This window comes from Trichomonas vaginalis, chromosome III (genome assembly GCF_026262505.1).
Source record: "Trichomonas vaginalis G3 chromosome III, whole genome shotgun sequence".
Lineage (NCBI taxonomy): Eukaryota > Parabasalia > Trichomonadida > Trichomonadidae > Trichomonas > Trichomonas vaginalis.
In genome coordinates this window covers 24,163,302-24,179,838 of record NC_067205.1, presented here as the reverse complement: position 1 = coordinate 24,179,838, position 16,537 = coordinate 24,163,302, and the positions used below count along the sequence as shown (strand labels likewise).

General features: G+C 30.4%; 8 protein-coding genes and 1 pseudogene across 9 annotated transcripts; 7 read left to right on the top strand and 2 right to left on the bottom strand.

The window, feature by feature from the left end:
* Positions 1–1,306: 1,306 nt before the first annotated feature.
* On the top strand, positions 1,307–2,689 carry TVAGG3_0754970 (nucleoside transmembrane transporter protein; the record flags this gene model as incomplete). The annotated part of the gene is made up of 1 exon (XM_001318196.2): positions 1,349–2,614. One exon carries the CDS (start codon positions 1,349–1,351, stop codon positions 2,612–2,614), a length of 1,266 nt encoding a protein of 421 aa, XP_001318231.1.
* Positions 2,690–3,279: 590 nt separating this feature from the next.
* TVAGG3_0754960 (protein ubiquitination) lies at positions 3,280–4,458 on the top strand (the record flags this gene model as incomplete). Its single annotated transcript, XM_001318195.1, has 1 exon — positions 3,280–4,458. The coding sequence occupies one exon, from the start codon at positions 3,280–3,282 to the stop codon at positions 4,456–4,458; it is 1,179 nt and encodes a 392-aa protein (XP_001318230.1).
* A 964-nt stretch (positions 4,459–5,422) lies between these two features.
* Positions 5,423–6,532, top strand: TVAGG3_0754940 (regulation of choline O-acetyltransferase protein; the record flags this gene model as incomplete). The annotated part of the gene is made up of 1 exon (XM_001318194.2): positions 5,453–6,532. The coding sequence occupies one exon, from the start codon at positions 5,453–5,455 to the stop codon at positions 6,530–6,532; it is 1,080 nt and encodes a 359-aa protein (XP_001318229.1).
* A 74-nt stretch (positions 6,533–6,606) lies between these two features.
* Positions 6,607–7,392, top strand: TVAGG3_0754950 (regulation of choline O-acetyltransferase protein; the record flags this gene model as incomplete). The annotated part of the gene is made up of 1 exon (XM_001318193.1): positions 6,607–7,392. One exon carries the CDS (start codon positions 6,607–6,609, stop codon positions 7,390–7,392), a length of 786 nt encoding a protein of 261 aa, XP_001318228.1.
* A 132-nt stretch (positions 7,393–7,524) lies between these two features.
* TVAGG3_0754930 (uncharacterized protein) lies at positions 7,525–8,596 on the bottom strand (the record flags this gene model as incomplete). Its single annotated transcript, XM_001318192.1, has 1 exon — positions 7,913–8,596. The coding sequence occupies one exon, from the start codon at positions 8,594–8,596 to the stop codon at positions 7,913–7,915; it is 684 nt and encodes a 227-aa protein (XP_001318227.1).
* Positions 8,597–9,095: 499 nt separating this feature from the next.
* Positions 9,096–10,055, bottom strand: TVAGG3_0754920 (uncharacterized protein; the record flags this gene model as incomplete). Its single annotated transcript, XM_001318191.1, has 1 exon — positions 9,142–10,041. The coding sequence occupies one exon, from the start codon at positions 10,039–10,041 to the stop codon at positions 9,142–9,144; it is 900 nt and encodes a 299-aa protein (XP_001318226.1).
* A 1,131-nt stretch (positions 10,056–11,186) lies between these two features.
* TVAGG3_0754910 (proteasome regulatory particle assembly) lies at positions 11,187–12,572 on the top strand (the record flags this gene model as incomplete). Its single annotated transcript, XM_001318190.1, has 1 exon — positions 11,187–12,572. One exon carries the CDS (start codon positions 11,187–11,189, stop codon positions 12,570–12,572), a length of 1,386 nt encoding a protein of 461 aa, XP_001318225.1.
* A 46-nt stretch (positions 12,573–12,618) lies between these two features.
* Positions 12,619–14,898, top strand: TVAGG3_0754900 (DNA/RNA polymerases family; the record flags this gene model as incomplete). The annotated part of the gene is made up of 1 exon (XM_051245389.1): positions 12,619–14,898. One exon carries the CDS (start codon positions 12,619–12,621, stop codon positions 14,896–14,898), a length of 2,280 nt encoding a protein of 759 aa, XP_051091976.1.
* Positions 14,899–15,024: 126 nt separating this feature from the next.
* TVAGG3_0754890 lies at positions 15,025–16,529 on the top strand (annotated as a pseudogene). The gene has a single exon. A coding segment is annotated over exon 1 (1,505 nt).
* The last annotated feature ends 8 nt before the right edge of the window (positions 16,530–16,537 follow it).

The window sequence follows — 16,537 nt, the reverse complement described above, 5'->3', positions numbered from 1 at the left end:
AATGCTGCATATTGAGCGAAAACTATGATTATATTATAAGGCTGTCATTTAAAGCATAATGAAACTATTCCCTTTTCATTTTAATCGAATAAGATAGTAAAGATTTTTGAATTAGCTAGAAACTGATGAGATGTTTTCACAAATCAGATTTTTAATCTCTATAATGCATAATTCACTCAATATCTCAATTTTGATATTGCGAGATATTTTTGCTATCGGTTTCGCAATTTTGACACAATAGCAAGAGGGTTCTATAAGCATTATTATCAACGTAGAATCTGAATATCATATCAGAAAATGTCGCAAATCTAACATTTACCCGACCAAATAGCAAAAATAATTGAATACTTTTCGCAAAAACTTTAAAAATCGATAAAAATATGAAATATAGATATTAAAGAGACTTTTTATATAATATTCATAAAGATTTTCCAAAAATATGATACCGCAAAATTAAAAAAGTGACGTCTTGAGTGGAGTCAAAGGTCGAAATTGCTAGCTAAATGTTTTTTTAGCGAAATTGCGTATTGTACGTTTTTTTCGCAAAACGAAACCCTTAGATACGTTTGTGGATTTCAGTCCAAAAAGGCTTTACCCGTAAATAGAAATCAATTGTTGTTTTATTGTTTTAACCTTTCTTGTAAAATAAGAGATTATGAGGTAAAATATTTGTATTTAAGAAGATGATGTATTTTAAAATTTTAACTCATATTGTATCAAAAATAAAAGATTCTATTATTTTCCACTTCTTTATCTATTACTTAGTCCAAATAATAAAGATCATACAAATCGACTGTCAATACGAGCCTCATTATTAAAATATGACTTTTTCTAAAGAAATTATATTTGAATGGAAAACGGCAAATTATTTTTGTTAAAATATGATTCAATGTAAGATTATTAAGGGTTTTAATTTCAATGGATATAAAATTGAATGTAGTTTGGTCATTTATTTTCGATCATAAACTATGACTGTAAATGTATATGTATTTAAAATGTGGTTTCCAAGTAAGAGAATATTTGATGGCAGATAATTCTTAGAGTTTATACTGGTGTAAAGATTTTTACTCTTGCAACCATAAATTTATTTTCTATGTATAATTAAGTTAATCTAGTGATATGCTATAACTATCATTTTTGTTAAATTCTTCACAATTCTATAAATAAAACCGATAGTAAAATTTTATCATTTTAAATTAGTTTACAAATGATAATGATTAACTTGAATGTTCGGAACTATTCAATAAAATTGAATGTGATAAATTTCTTAATGAATCAGCCAAACAATTGATTGAAACTTTTGAAAGAAAATGTCAACCTTCTCAAAATGTATCATTTCTATTAAGGAATGTCTCAAGAAGATCCTCAAGTAGTTGAAGACGTAGAGTCTGGTGAGGTCAAGAAGGATTCCGAATATACATCTGATGATAAGAAGTCTGAAGAGTCATCAACACAATTAGACAACAAAGATAGCGAAAAGAAGGATGATAACATTGAAAATAGAGTTACATTTACTATTGAAATGTTCTTCTTCCTTATCGGAACAAATATCTTGTACAGTTACAATACATTTCTTAATGGCAATGATTTCTTTGTCAAATTATTCCCAGAAAGAGACATTGGTATGGAACTTTCACGAGTTTTAACTATTTCCAGTGGTGTTTGCTATCTTATTACTCTTCCTTTCATTGAACAATTTACGTTAGTCTCTAGAATGTATGCTTCAACAATTTTAATGGCTGCTGTTCAAATTATAGTTTGGATTTACGTTAATGTTGGAACTCCAAAGTACCAAGTTGTTTATACTCTTGCTGCTCTTACTTCTGTTGCACAAAGTGTTTTATATGGTACATCAATGGGTTTTGCAGGACTCTTCGGCTTAAAGACTTCTGCTATGGCAAACACTGGTGTTGCACTTGGTGGCCTTATTTCTTCCATCCTCAGAATGATCTCAAAGACATTCCCAAGAGGTGATGGATGGTTCTACTTTGCATTTGCTGTTATCTGCACATCATCATCAGCTATTTGCTTCCATATCTTCAACAAGACAGAAATTTGCCAAGAAAGAGTAAAATTAGCTCAAACATCATCCAACTTCTTAGTCAGAATGAAGAGAATTGGTGGTGTTTTCAAGAAGATCTGGCCTTTCGTTCTTGAAGGCTTCTTTAACATGGCAATCACACTTACCTTCTTCCCTGGATATGCATTCTATGTTGGTGATCATCACAATTTAGGCGATTGGTACATGACAATCATTCTCTTCATGTTTATGGTTGGTGATTTCGTTGGAAGACTCATTACAAGATGGTTCTCATGGCCATCTGCCAAGTATCTTTGGATCCCTCATCTCTGCAGACTTATCTTCATTGTTCTTTATGTTTGCCCAGTTGAAGGTGTTTTCCTCCAGGATGACATTTTCATTGACTTTGTAACACTTGCACTCTCATTAACAGGTGGATATTGGGGTGGTCTTTGCATTACATACACTGCTACAAGTGAGAAACTCGAGAAGGAAGAAATTGATCTCGCTGTTTTCTGCACAGTTCTCGCTACAAACCTCGGCGTTTTTGCCGGATCATGGCTTACATTTGCTGCACAGGCTGGTCACAAATAAGCCAAATCCTTTATATTATTGTATTATTATGCGTATACTAAATCTCTATTTGATATTAATTTCATATATTTTCGCTAATTTTTTATTGGTTCTGTTTTAATTGGATTGGAAATTGTATGCTTGACACTAGTTTATATTGTAATTGTTTGCGTTTGCAATTCTGAAGTGTAATTTAAAGAATAAAATTAATTTTCATTATTTCCAAAAATTTGTATCATTACATTCATTTATATACTGTGGTTATTAAAAATATCTGTACTCTAATCTTATACCGAACATCAATAGATAAATTTGATTTGTCAATTGATCGTCGAGTTGGAATCAATTAAAATCATTTTATATGCATATTACCTGATTATTGGCATTGAAATACCCTGTAAAATCAGATAATTTGAATCAATATTGGAATAGATTCATCATAAAATTCTGTATAGGATAAACCATTAAGTGCTAATGCATATGCATAAACTAACTTTCGGTTTGAAATCGTATACAACAATCATGGAGAAATTGAAGATTTTAAAAAATTGATAATCGGAGGATATATCATGTGAAAATGCATTGTTTCTGCATGTTATTCATGTCAATAGCATTTATCCACTATCTTACATTTAAAATTTTGTATCGTCTCATAAATTTTCATCGATGAAAAATTTTCATAAAAAATGAAATCTGAAGTTGACTTCAACACTCTTGCAAAGGGAATAGATAAGCTTATCTCTACGAACAAATTAATTGATTTTTACAAAGTTGAAGATACTTGCAAAATATTAGAGCATGCAGAACTAAATTTAGACCAAGCAATTTGGATTTTCACCGAATGCCAGAAGAAATACACAGCTAAGCAGATATTTTTAATATTTCAAGCTGTTAAGATGGACAGCGGTGAAAATATCGATAAAATTAATACTTTATTAAATATTTTACGAAAATGTTTGAATTCCGGTATGCTAAAATACATAGCAACAGCATTTGAACATATAAGTAAAGTATATGAGTACCAGAAGAACGATATTGCTCATTTAAAGGCTCAATTAGCAGAAAAAGAAAAAATTAATTCTAGTTTAACAGTACAAATCCATAATGTTGTAGAAGATAATTCGAACTTAATGGAATCATTATCCAAATATCTCGACGCTTCAAAGAATGTCCCAAAGATACCGAAAAAAATGGAATATATTCCAAAGCAACCTGACCCAGAAAACAAATACGTCAAGCTATTACAAGTATGCAAATGTAATAGTGATGATTTCGAAAAGATTTACAGTATATTAAAAGATGCATCACAAATAAACGACGTTGATGCGATTCGCTTTGCAATTCTTAACAATTTATCCGAAGTTAAAGATATTGAATACCAAAGAACCATGTTTTTGATGGCTTCTAACAACGGAGATTTCAATTTAGTCAAACTTTTAACAGAAAACGGTTGTGACATAAAAGTCATCGATAAATACAATAGAAATGCTTTACATTTGGCAAGTATCAAAAACAATGTCAATATTGTTGCATTTCTTGTTAATCTCAGGGATATTAACATAAATGCTATTGATAACAAGTTTGAAACAAGCTTACATTGGGCTTCTTTGTATGGAAACTTAAGTATTGTTCAGATTTTGTGTCAATGCAGAGATATTGATATAAATGCGTTAGATAAAGATGATGAAACACCTTTACATAAAGCAAGTTATGCTGGGCAAATCCAAATTGTCCAATATCTTACTTCTTTGAAAGATATCAAGTTAAATCCCTTAAACAAACAAGGAAAAACACCTTATCAAGTTGTAACTGCAGGAAAGAAAGATGATGTTAAAGCATTCCTGAAATCTAAAGGCTGTCAATGATAAATTTCCAAATTCATATTTTGTTTGAATAAATTTTTGTTTATTTAGATACATTATAAACATTTCTGAATAAAATTCATATCAAATATCTTCGTACAACAGTTATTACTTATAAAATTTAGCAAATTTGTCCGGACTTTTCAGAGAATTGAGTTCAGGCTCAATTCTCTGAAACAGTCCGAAGAAATATGAAAGTCTGTCATAGCTTTCAATGATTAGCTCGATTTTAACGGAACCTTAAAATCGAGCATTGAAAAGTCTAGACTTTAAAATTTATCATAAATCCTTATTTCCTTACATTCTTATAAAGACTACTTAGCACCAATATCAAAAATCAGGCGAATGAAACCTATTACAATATTAAAGAAGAAGATCCAACTAGCATTTGGTCCAATTATTATGGAAATATTCCTCCTCCTTCTACTATTATTCAAGGATACAACCAAAAGGTCACAGCAACAGAGAACAAATGTTTCACGTATATATGTCATTTCATTGACATTGAAAATACCATTAAATGTAAGTAATTATAATAAATCATGAGAGCGTCGGTTGTTGGAATGAGTTTCTTTAGAATGTAGTGGAGTGAAAAGATTATAATCATCCATTGGAGTTTAGTTACGTTTATGACGCATATGAGCCTAAGTAAAATCTCTAAATCCATTCCAAAATGGTTGGGGTTGATATGTAGCCACTTGTTTTAAAGACGAAAAAATTCAATAGAAAAGGGATGATGACAATTGAAATTTTGTAAATGTTTACATTTTAAATTAAAATTTCGATCACAAGTATGGCTCCATTTTAACTTAAATTCAAAGAGAAAAAATTCAATGAAATTTGAATTCAATATTTATATAATCTTTATTAATCTAGCTATGTACTCAATATTTTTTCATTTTTTGAGCATAATTTTTGTGAGCTTCAGAAATTCAATTTTTATAAAATGTTTTTTGTTCGATTTTGTGCTTCTGATATACTTTCGAATCCTATTCGCATGCAAAGAAACGGAGATCTACAACGAAAAGTTAAATATGCTACCGATTATCCTGATTTTCGCCCAATAAAATTAAAATTTAATTACGATTGGCTTGATCCAGCAGGAACAGATAGATATTTATGTAGGGAGGCTGGAGTAGATCTACATTGGCATCCATATGTTTCAGGAACATGCACAGAAGAAAATTTAATGACTGAAGAGAAAAAGAAAAATTTTATAGGGACATTAGAGAATTGTAGGAAGTTTTTAGAAAAAAATTTCCAAGTTCGACCATTGCCAAGGGATACAATATATATTGATAGTGATGGCGTTGGAATGCAAAGAGATCCATTACCAGTTCAATCTGTAACCGGATGTGATATGCACTTTATTATTTGCGGTCGCGCATATAATGGTCTAATGGCCGCTTCTGCAAAATCATATCAAACAGATATGGAAAGAGGTGAACGACCAATTCAAGGTGTGATATTTCTCAATACTGCAGTCTATCCAACAATGATCGAAGACGAAGATACACCATCAAATCATTTTTATCATTTATATTTACACGAAATCTTTCATGCTCTTGGATGTGATAGCTTCTTTATGAATTTGTTTCATCCTATTGATGACTATGCTCCTTATAGAGAAACAAAATGCAGTCTCATAAAAGGTGGAAAACAATTTACTTTCCTTGTCACTCCTTTCTGTCACAAATGGGCAATGAAACACTACAATGTTGAATATTATTACGGTGATAACAATGAAAGATGCTTATCTGGCGTAGAACTCGAAGATGCTGGTGATGATGGAGCAATTGGATCTCATCCGAAGCTAAGGGCATACATACAAGACTTAATGACAAGTAACTCACTCTCGCAAGCTAAAAATTGGGTGAAATTTACGGATTTAACTATGGCAATCTTACTTGATACTGGTAATTATAAGATAAACTATACAGCCGCACAACCTCTTTTATGGGGAAATAAAGATTCTATTGATGGAGTTACTTATTTGACAGGTTTTCCAATTGAATCTCCTCAAATTTCATTTCCAAAGTATTACTTGATGACTGGCGAACAAAATGAAAAGTCTTAGGTTATAACTTTAAGTATTACGGATTTAATAACTTCAATCCAGTGCCAGATTGTAATTATAATCAAGAAGTTCCTATGTACAAGAAATACTGTCAAGGAAAACAATACTACAATATCAATAACGAGCCAACAATAGCTATTGATGAAAAAATGGACTTCCAAAAATATGTTGCTCCTCAAGAAATTTGTTCGGACGGAATGGCCGCAATTCCTGGATCCCAGAAGTGTCTTAAATACAAATACATAGGTGATGATCAAATAGAATTCTCTGATGAAAATGATAACAAATTAATTTGCTCTAAAACTACAAGTACAGAGCAAGATTTCGTTATTGGCTCAACAGCTGTTAATTGTCCGCCATTTGAAAGGTTCAAACGTTCAATCGCTTTAGATTCATCTCATTTCTTAAACGATCCTTTTGGTGATGAACCAACTAAATACTCAGAATGGGACAAAGATTACGTAAGTCGCGATCCAATTAAACTTTCTCCTTGGGATCCATCGAAATTCATTAATCCTGTTCCTGGAGGAGACACAGAAGGCGGAAACACCCAAAACCAAACAGATCCAGATCACGGAAATGAAAAACCAGATACTAAACCTGAAGAAAGTAAAGAAACAAAAACAGAAGAAAATTCAGAAACGAAAACAGAGGAAACTACAAAAAAAGAAGAAACTACAGAGGATGAACAACAGGCTGAAAGGATGAAGAAGCTCAAAATAGGTTTAGGTGCTGGAATTCCTATATTTATAGTTGTCTGTTGTCTTTGTGTTCTCGCATTTTTCCTTATAAAGAAACACGTCGGATATCAGAAACAAGTTGCAGATACAGAACCCGGAGATAACGATGCTGATCTCTAACCTTAATTGTTTATAAATTTAGATATGTCAGTACATATCTCTCTATCATTTATAATAAAACCATGTAAATTTAGAATTGATCTTTGATTGATTGTTTTTCTCTTAAAATATATCTTAATTATTCTTGTGTAGATTATAAGCTTCAATAAATGTTGACCAAAACAAAACAAGAATGAGTTGAATCATTCACCTCACTACTGTATTCTTTCAACCCAAAGTACATACTCTGCCGTATTAGAAATAGTTAGATTTCGAAAAATACATTCTATTTCTACAGTCATATTGCAAATTAATAACAATTTTAAATTGTTTCTAGATAATATTTATATATTTAGCCTTTGATTCAGATTTATCTGTATTGAAATTTGAGAAATTTTTTAGATACAATTAATATAAGTTCTAATCAGTTAAAACTTCAATCGTAACTTTATGTATGATCAAATTCTTAATCAATTTCAAAGTCTGATAAAAAAAATTGAAAAGAATTATGGTTGGATTTAAAAACTATTTAAATAGATTTTTAAATTGCCTTGTACTGGTTGAGTGTTGGGGCGATTTCTTCCTCGCAAGCATTGAAGATGTCTTGGAGTTCATTAGCCTCAAGTGGACGCCAGCTTGCATGTGTGGAAGAGGATGAGAAGACGAGTGTTCTGGAGTGATCCTTGCGAACTGTGGAAGCATAAATGTTAGCAAGTGTGGAGATTTGTCTAACATTGATGTTGAAGTTGCTTCCGTCCTTGGAAACCTTGATAACTGTGGCAGCGCGAAGAGCAGAACGCTGGTTGACGTCAGCGAGCTTATCGAAGTTAAGGTTATTGAAGAGCTGCTTGGAATTCTGGGACCACTTGCAGCGGTTGAAATAGTTTCTGACGGAATCAGCATTAAGGCTGAACTGGGAAGCGACATCATTAACGGCATCATCCAAATTATCAACAACCCAATCATTTGATCCTGTGTTTGTTGTGAAACTGGTGATTTGGCATGGTGATTCCCATTCAGATGTTGATGAGTGGTGGATCAATCTAACAACTGGTTTTGTGACAACAGATGTTACCTTTGTTGCAACGTGGAAAACTTTTTTAACTGGCCTTGTGACGACATGTGTTATCTTCTTAAATGCCTTACCAAGGCCATTGGCATCGTACCTTGGCTCATCGTGATAATGTACCCTAGAAAGTGCACAAATTGCAAAGATCAAGAACATTTTAGGCAAATGACAGACAAAACCGTTTTTGGGAGATCTAATTTTTAAAATATACTCACATTGTGATATTGTAGAATAAAAATCAGTAATTAATTCTCAAAAAACGATCGCTGAATTTAAGTAAAGTTCTCAAAATTATTGTATGACACTAATTGAAAAAATCAATTCCATAAACCTTGACTCATTCAAACTGATTTTACATCAAGAACAAGCTATGGGAATGTGTAGATGTAATTTTCCAGCGCCGATAAGATATGAAATCATCAATTTCAGTTTCAACCATTTTTATCAATGCTTCAAATCAAGAAATGGAACTCCATTTCATCTATGCATATTGTATAGAATATGAAATTGATAATTAGATTTAATTTGAAAGTAATTGAAAATATTTCATTAAATATGAATATTAAAACTAATAATATGTGCTATATGATTCACTTTATTATATCCTTATTGATTCAACCTAATATTTTAGGAAAAAAATTAAAAAAATTAAAAATGACTAATATCATATAAAGTTTATAAGAAAAGATACAAGATGCAATTTAGAGAACCGTTTTAGCTTCAAAAATCGATCTGAATCTCTTGGATGCATTCATATTTTCTGGAATTTCATTTTCTTCAGAAATAGAAAATGTTTCGCAGCTTCTGCTTCCCATTGAAGAAGTAGCAAATCTTGAAAATGGTACAGACCTCTCCAAAGGATAAAACGGTTTGGTTGATGTGATTTGCTTTTCTCTATTAAAGAAGTCTGAGTAAGAAGTGGTTGGTGGATGATATAATTTCTCAGGTTCTACATTCTGAGACTTGTAATTTACATTGGTTGTTGCAACGTGATCTTCGGCACCTTTTGACCTTAAGGCAGCGTATTGAGTAGTTGGTCTGATTGATTCTGGTTCGGAATAAAGCGAGGCTGTTGTACTGTTTGCTTTTCTTTCTGTCCAATCTTGTAATTCTTTCAAGAGCTTGAAATAATCATCAGCAAATGGAGTTAGCTTTGCTGCTGCTTCTGGTGTAAGCAATTTCTTAGCAATGAAGACAGTGTAAGAAGATTGATTTGTTGGCTTGGTCTTATACTCTTCAGGGTAGCCAAAAATACCTTGGTCACGTATTCCATGGGATGAAAATCTGTCTGCGTTAATTTTTCTTGTGCATGGTCTATCTCTAAAGGAATAATTAAAATTAATGGATGAGTTAAGACTTTTCAGAATCAAATCATTGGGTTTAACTGCAGTAGGAAGTGATCTACGGCTTTGTGATGCATTGGATTGGCTCTGCATCGAAAGAAAAGTCATTAACTGCTTTCGTTTTTTGTTTTTTTGCTGAGCAGCCCAAACTAAAATCTGCTGTGAATATAGCCTTGAAAAGCTATTGGTTATTGTGCTTTTTTCAGCGCTAGATAATGCCTCGGTTACGTAAATAGGTTTCGAAACAGGCTGAAACATTATATTGATATTTTACATCACTCAAATTATTGATAAGAGTCATTCAAAAATCATCGAAGCGAAGTTTTCAATAAATATTGAGATGTGACATTCAAAAGAAATTGAAGCATTAAATATAATTCAAAAAATTGATATTATTACTTCGGTTATGATAAGGAATGAAATGCATTTAAAGAATTGGATTTTTGCTATTGAAAAAATTCACTGTGGTGCTTTAAAAGTATTTGAGACACTCTGTGGTTTTATTTTTCAATTTGAAACTACAGTTTTAGAAGCATATCTTTTTAATATTATTTTTTCAGATTTTGCTGTTGTAAAGTTGAGGTAAGAAAAAATTCTTTTAACACTATGATACGTATAACATAACAAACTTCTATTTCGTTTCGTAAATTGAGAAAATTTGCTTACAAAATTCCAGCGATCCTAAAAGAGAATAATTAGCCATGTTTCAGTTGTTTATGTGTTAAAACTTGCTCTTAATAACCTGAATCAGTCAGCACCTCTTTGGAAACAACCTAATTCAAGTAATTTATTTTTACATATTTTATATTTTCAGTTTTTGATCTTTATAAAAACTTTTTCTTTCTGTAGATGAAATGAATACTTCCTTGTTTTTTTCTCCAAATTTGCTTTTGAAATTGAATTTTCGGAATCAATCTAAATTCTTTGCAAATAGTAGATTAATCTAAGTAAAATACATACTATTGATAAAATAGGAAGTTAACAATAGTTTACATGTAATCAACAGATTTGAGATCTACAACTTTCAAGTATGATTTTGCAAAGCGATTATCATACGGAATGAAGTCGAAATAAGAAAGAACCGCAATCAAAAGGCTTACCAATGGGTCCGAAATTTTAAATTTCATTTTTTGGTATATTTACCTCAGAATAATTTTCTTATATACCTAGTATGATATATTTTACTCCTGAATGTAAACTAATTTACGCAAAGTTCTGAAATTTAATTCATGAATATCTTATTGCTTTCAAGTTAACTATTGCCAATGTATCATTTCCTATCTATGTGCATAATCAGTATTCATAAGTATTCTCTGAAATCTTTGTATTACTTGTATGCCTCATGATTATCATAGAAATTTTTCTCCCAATGAATTTCAAAGATGGTAAATTTTAAAAATTTTATGTCTACGCAAGACATTCAACCAAATAAATTCAGTGAGTTACGCAGTATCTTTAAATACCACATCGATTCATATAATGCATTGTATCAGTTGAAAACAAAAAATAAAGATGAATTAAACTCAATTTACAAACTTATCAAAACAAATTTGATTGATTCAAAGAAATATCTTCCCCAAAATATTATAAAAGACATATTTGATATCATTCAGTATAATAATCGCTATTCAAAATCATATTTAACTCTTATCAAACTCATATATGATGATTATCAAGTGAAAGAGGTCAATAATATTGATGTTGTTTCAAATTACCTGTTTTATAAAGAATATGGAATTATATTAAACAATGATTTCGAAAGAAACATATCAGAAAATCTCGAGATTCTTTCAGCAAGCGAAATTTACAGAGCAATTATGGATAATGATCTCGAAAATTTCATTGTTATCACTGAAAGAGATGGATTTGATAAAGATCAAAAAATCGAAGACTATGATGTAGCATATTCATTGCTTGAGTTTTGTTGTTATCATAGCGCTGTTGATTGTTTCAAGTTTTTGAGAACAAAATTTAACTCAGAAATAACTGAAACATGTTTAGAATTATCATTTTTAGGAGGAAATCCAGATATCATGAGTGAATGTTTAAAATATCAAATTCCATTTCAAGGATGCATGAAAAATGCAATAATTTCTCACAACATTGATTTTGTTACATTTTTGATGAATGAACACAAACTAGAGATCTATCCTACTGAATGTGGAGAGTATAATAATCTTGAAGCATTTTTAGTTTTTTTCGATCAGAAAAATAACAGTAACGAATGCTTTATTAATTCAGCAAGGTTCAATATTCCATCCCTTTGCGAATATTTCCTTTTGCATGGAGCAAATATCAATTATCTAGATGATGAAAGAACAAATGCACTTCATCATGCGGTATATTATAATTGTTATGAAACAGTGGAATTTCTTATTTCGCTTGGTGTAAGTATCAATGAAAAAGATAAAGATGGAAGAACCGCACTTCATTTAGCAGCATATTTTAATAGTAAAGAAACAATGGAACTACTTATTTCACATGGTGCAAATATCAATGAAAAAGATAAAGATGGAAGAACATCTCTTCATTACGCAGCGCATAATAAACATAAAGAAGCATCCGAACTTCTTATTTCACATGGTGCAAATATCAATGAAAAAGATAAAGATGGAAGAACCGTACTCTATTATGCAACAATTAATAATAGTAAAGAAACAATAGAACTTCTTATTTCACATAGTGCAAATATCAATGAAAAAGATAAAGATGGAAGAACCGTACTCTATTATGCAACAATTAATAATAGTAAAGAAACAATAGAACTTCTTATTTCACATAGTGAGTAGTAGGATAGGATGGGTTGTGTGACTTTTTTTGTAAACGTAAGAATTCATGCAATATCGAGCGATTTTGTATCAATTCATCACGTGGGAAAATTACGAAGAAGAATTATATAAAGTGGAACCATTCACTCAAGATTCATTTTATTCAGCATTAACTCAAGAAACTATATCAGATAGTGATTATCAAATATATCTCAATGATGCTAAAAATTTTAAGAATAGATTAGAATATTTTATTCATTATTGCAATAAAGATGTTGAAATTATGATTGACCCAATTGATAAAATTATTGAAGAAACATTTGTTTATAAAATTGACATACTTCATAATCTTTCTTTATCATCGAATGCTTCAATGATTCGTTACGCTTTAGCATATAAAGACTTTAATCCTAATGAAAAATATCCTGAGGAAGAGATAGAATCAAGTTTTGAATTAACGAAAAAGTATTGGAAATATAAAATTGAATCATATAAGAAACAAGATGAAAAAGCAGAAAGGGATACTAAAAATAATGTTTCAATGGATGATTTTCAATACTATCACGATTTAATCCTTTCATCTAAATGCAAAATGTGTGGTAAAGCGTTTACATATGCAAATAAACCAACATTAGATAGAATCGATAATGAAAAACCACATACTAAAGAAAATTGTCAGTTAATGTGTTGTTATTGCAATATCGTAAAATCAAATAAAGATGAAGATGTTCAACGTTTAAGAATCAATTTAAGAAATTATGCATTAAAAAATAATTTACCAATGACTTTAGATTCAGTTGAAGCTTATCACATTCTCCGTAATGGAATTACTGGTGGTCTATCAAATGTTCAACATAGAGTAAATCTTAAAGGAATCACGCACATTAATAAACTTGCATATAATCCAGAAACTAAAACTGTATCAAATGAGGACACTTCCAACATCATGACTCATTTCGTTGGTGTTGATTTTAATTCATTATATCCTTCATCATTTTCATCTAATCCTCATGATTTCATTCAATATACTGACCATAAAATGTATATGCCGGGAAGATTGAATGGTGTTATCATTTGTGATACAGCAACAAAGAAAGCAAAAGCACTGGGAATAATTAAGAAGAAAAATACTTTATTCGTGGCTGAAGTAAAGGGTCACATTGATGAAAAATACATTAATGATTACATAAACTTTTTACCGATAATAAGAAACTTAGATATTATCACAGATGAAAAAACAATTGGCGGTTTTATGTATAATTACATGAAATCAAACAATCTACCAGTTGACCAGAAACAGAGAAAATTAACTCAGTTAGCATCAACACACACCAATATCAACCATTTTTTCTTCTTATTATCTTTGGTATCTAATAGACAGATTTCATTTTTCATTGATGACATTCAATCAATTTTAACATTTACGAAAAACACTTGTTTTAATGAATTTGCGAACAAATTTATGAACGAAAGACAAAAGGCTGAATTAGAAGGAAATAAAGGAAAAAGTTTATTTTGCAAAATTTCACTTAATGGATCATATGGTTACGATGCAATGAATACACAAAATTACGCAAAGACTAAAATAATGAATGCACAGAAGGCACGCGTTGCATGCATGTCAAATAAGTTTAAAAACATAAGAGAAATAGGTGAAGATACATATCAAATGATGCTCAAAGATAGATTTTATAGATGTGATACATGTTTACAAGAGGCATTTTTTACTTTAGATAATGCTAAATACTGGTATTTGGTTTTCATTTATGATTTTATGTATAAATGCATGAATCTTAATCGTTTTCATTTCATTGAAGGTGATACTGATTCATCTTATTGGGCAATCGCTGGCGACCCAAATCTTCCTAACACTCAAGCATTTCAAGCAATTGTTACTGATAAACAATTTTATGATAAAAACATTTTCAAATTCGCACCATTTGATTTCTTCTGTTTTGATGAGAAATTTAAACCTAAATTAAAGAATAAAGTTGAAGAAAAAGCACATGAGAAGAAGTTATTGGGTTTAGCAATTGAGAAACAAGGTGATAACATGGTTGCTTTATGTCCTAAGTGTTATACATCATTCAACGGTTCAATTGATGGAAGTGATTTTAAAAAGATTGCACAAAAAATGAAGGGTGTTAGTTTAAGACAAAATAAGCAATTAACACCTAAAAAATATTTGGATATAATAAATGATAAAGTGATATTTGATGGTCAGAATATTAATTTACAACTTAAAAACGGGTCAATGACTCGCTTAACAATCGGTAAGACTGCATTAACAGGAGCACACACTAAGGCTGTATGTTGTGAAAATGGATGTTGTATGCCATTTATTTAATACAATTTAAAATTTTATTCTTAATGAAATGCCACAGAAGAGACAAAAGGAACCGTTAATGATGGTTTTGATACTATGATTCAAAGAGGTGGGCACCCTTAAAACATTGATTTTATTTTTATATAAATGGATAACGTGATTTAAAAATTTTAATTGCTGATTTAGTATTTAATCAAAATTTTCTTGATTATTATGATTTAAAAGCATATCTCCAAAAATATGATAACAATATAACGGGTGATGATATGGAATATTATTATCCATATTATAAAATGAAATTTTGAAATATCATGATAGAATAATTTCTAAAATTAAAGACAAAATTAAAAATAATGAATATACAAAGGGAAAACTAAATCACAACTTAAACAGTTGAAAGATTTCAAAATAAAGTATTAACAGAAGAAGATATTGATGAATTATATAATTTATATAATCCTGAGCCGCAAAAGCCAAAGGAACAAAAACAAAAGTGCAAAACGCCCAGGTCCTTCAGACCATAAATGATGCACAAGCTTTAATTTATGATTCATTAGTTAAACCATATTCAGCCCGACTTTAAATGAAGATCAACTTTTGGAATTCATCCTTCAACATAACTCGAAGCGGGAAAGTATATCAAACCTTTATTACAGCATATTTAAAACAAATGAATAGAATATATCCAGAATTAATGAGGGGGGGAATGAAATCCAAAATCAAAGCAGATAAAATTAAACCACTTGCAACACCAAAACCTCCAACGACAGTACCGCCTCCTCCTTCAGTTAATCCTTCATCATTCACTTTATTATATCCATTTCAAACATTAAAGAAGCAAAAAGATTTTAAAAGGATTTCAAGATATTAAATAAACCAATTGACCCAAAAATTCAACCGTTAAAGGAAAAATTTAGTCGCCCTTCATTTGCTCCATATCCATATTCATACGAAATCGATCATCTGGAATATTCAAAAGGAAAAGTTACTTATTTATTTGCCATTAACATTAACACTAGATATTTATATTGCATTCCAGTGAAAGGGAAAACAGAACAGGAAACAAGAAGAGCTATACAATACTTACTAGATCATGAAAGAGTAGATAATATCAGGGGTGATGGCGATAAAGGATTTCAGGCAGTTATGGCTCATTATTTCCACAAATTAATTTTTCTTTTCATCCTCTCCATATACGTTTCATAATAAAATAGTTGATGCGGTAATGAGAACTCTTAGAGATGCGTTAGGGTTAACGGTCAGATATAACTGGGATGGAAATCATGACTCCATCATACAACAGTTAGTATATTATTATAATAATACATGGCATAGAACAATAAACATGAAACCGGTGGAAATGAAAAATGATATTTCAAAAGAATGGGAATATATTAGAAAGCAAATGGAAAGGTTGAATGATGTTAAACGTGAACAAATTAATTCGGGCTCATGAATTTTAAACAAGGAAATAAAGTTTTAATTCATCTCGATTATGGAAAAACTGATAAATCAATGACAAAAGAAGACGAAGATTTGACACAATAGCTGAATTTGTTAGAGATATTAACGGTAATGCATTAGTGAGGTTAACAATAAATTAATAGAAATTCCGATTTATTTTATTACTCCATTATATTTAAAATATTTTAATTTTTTT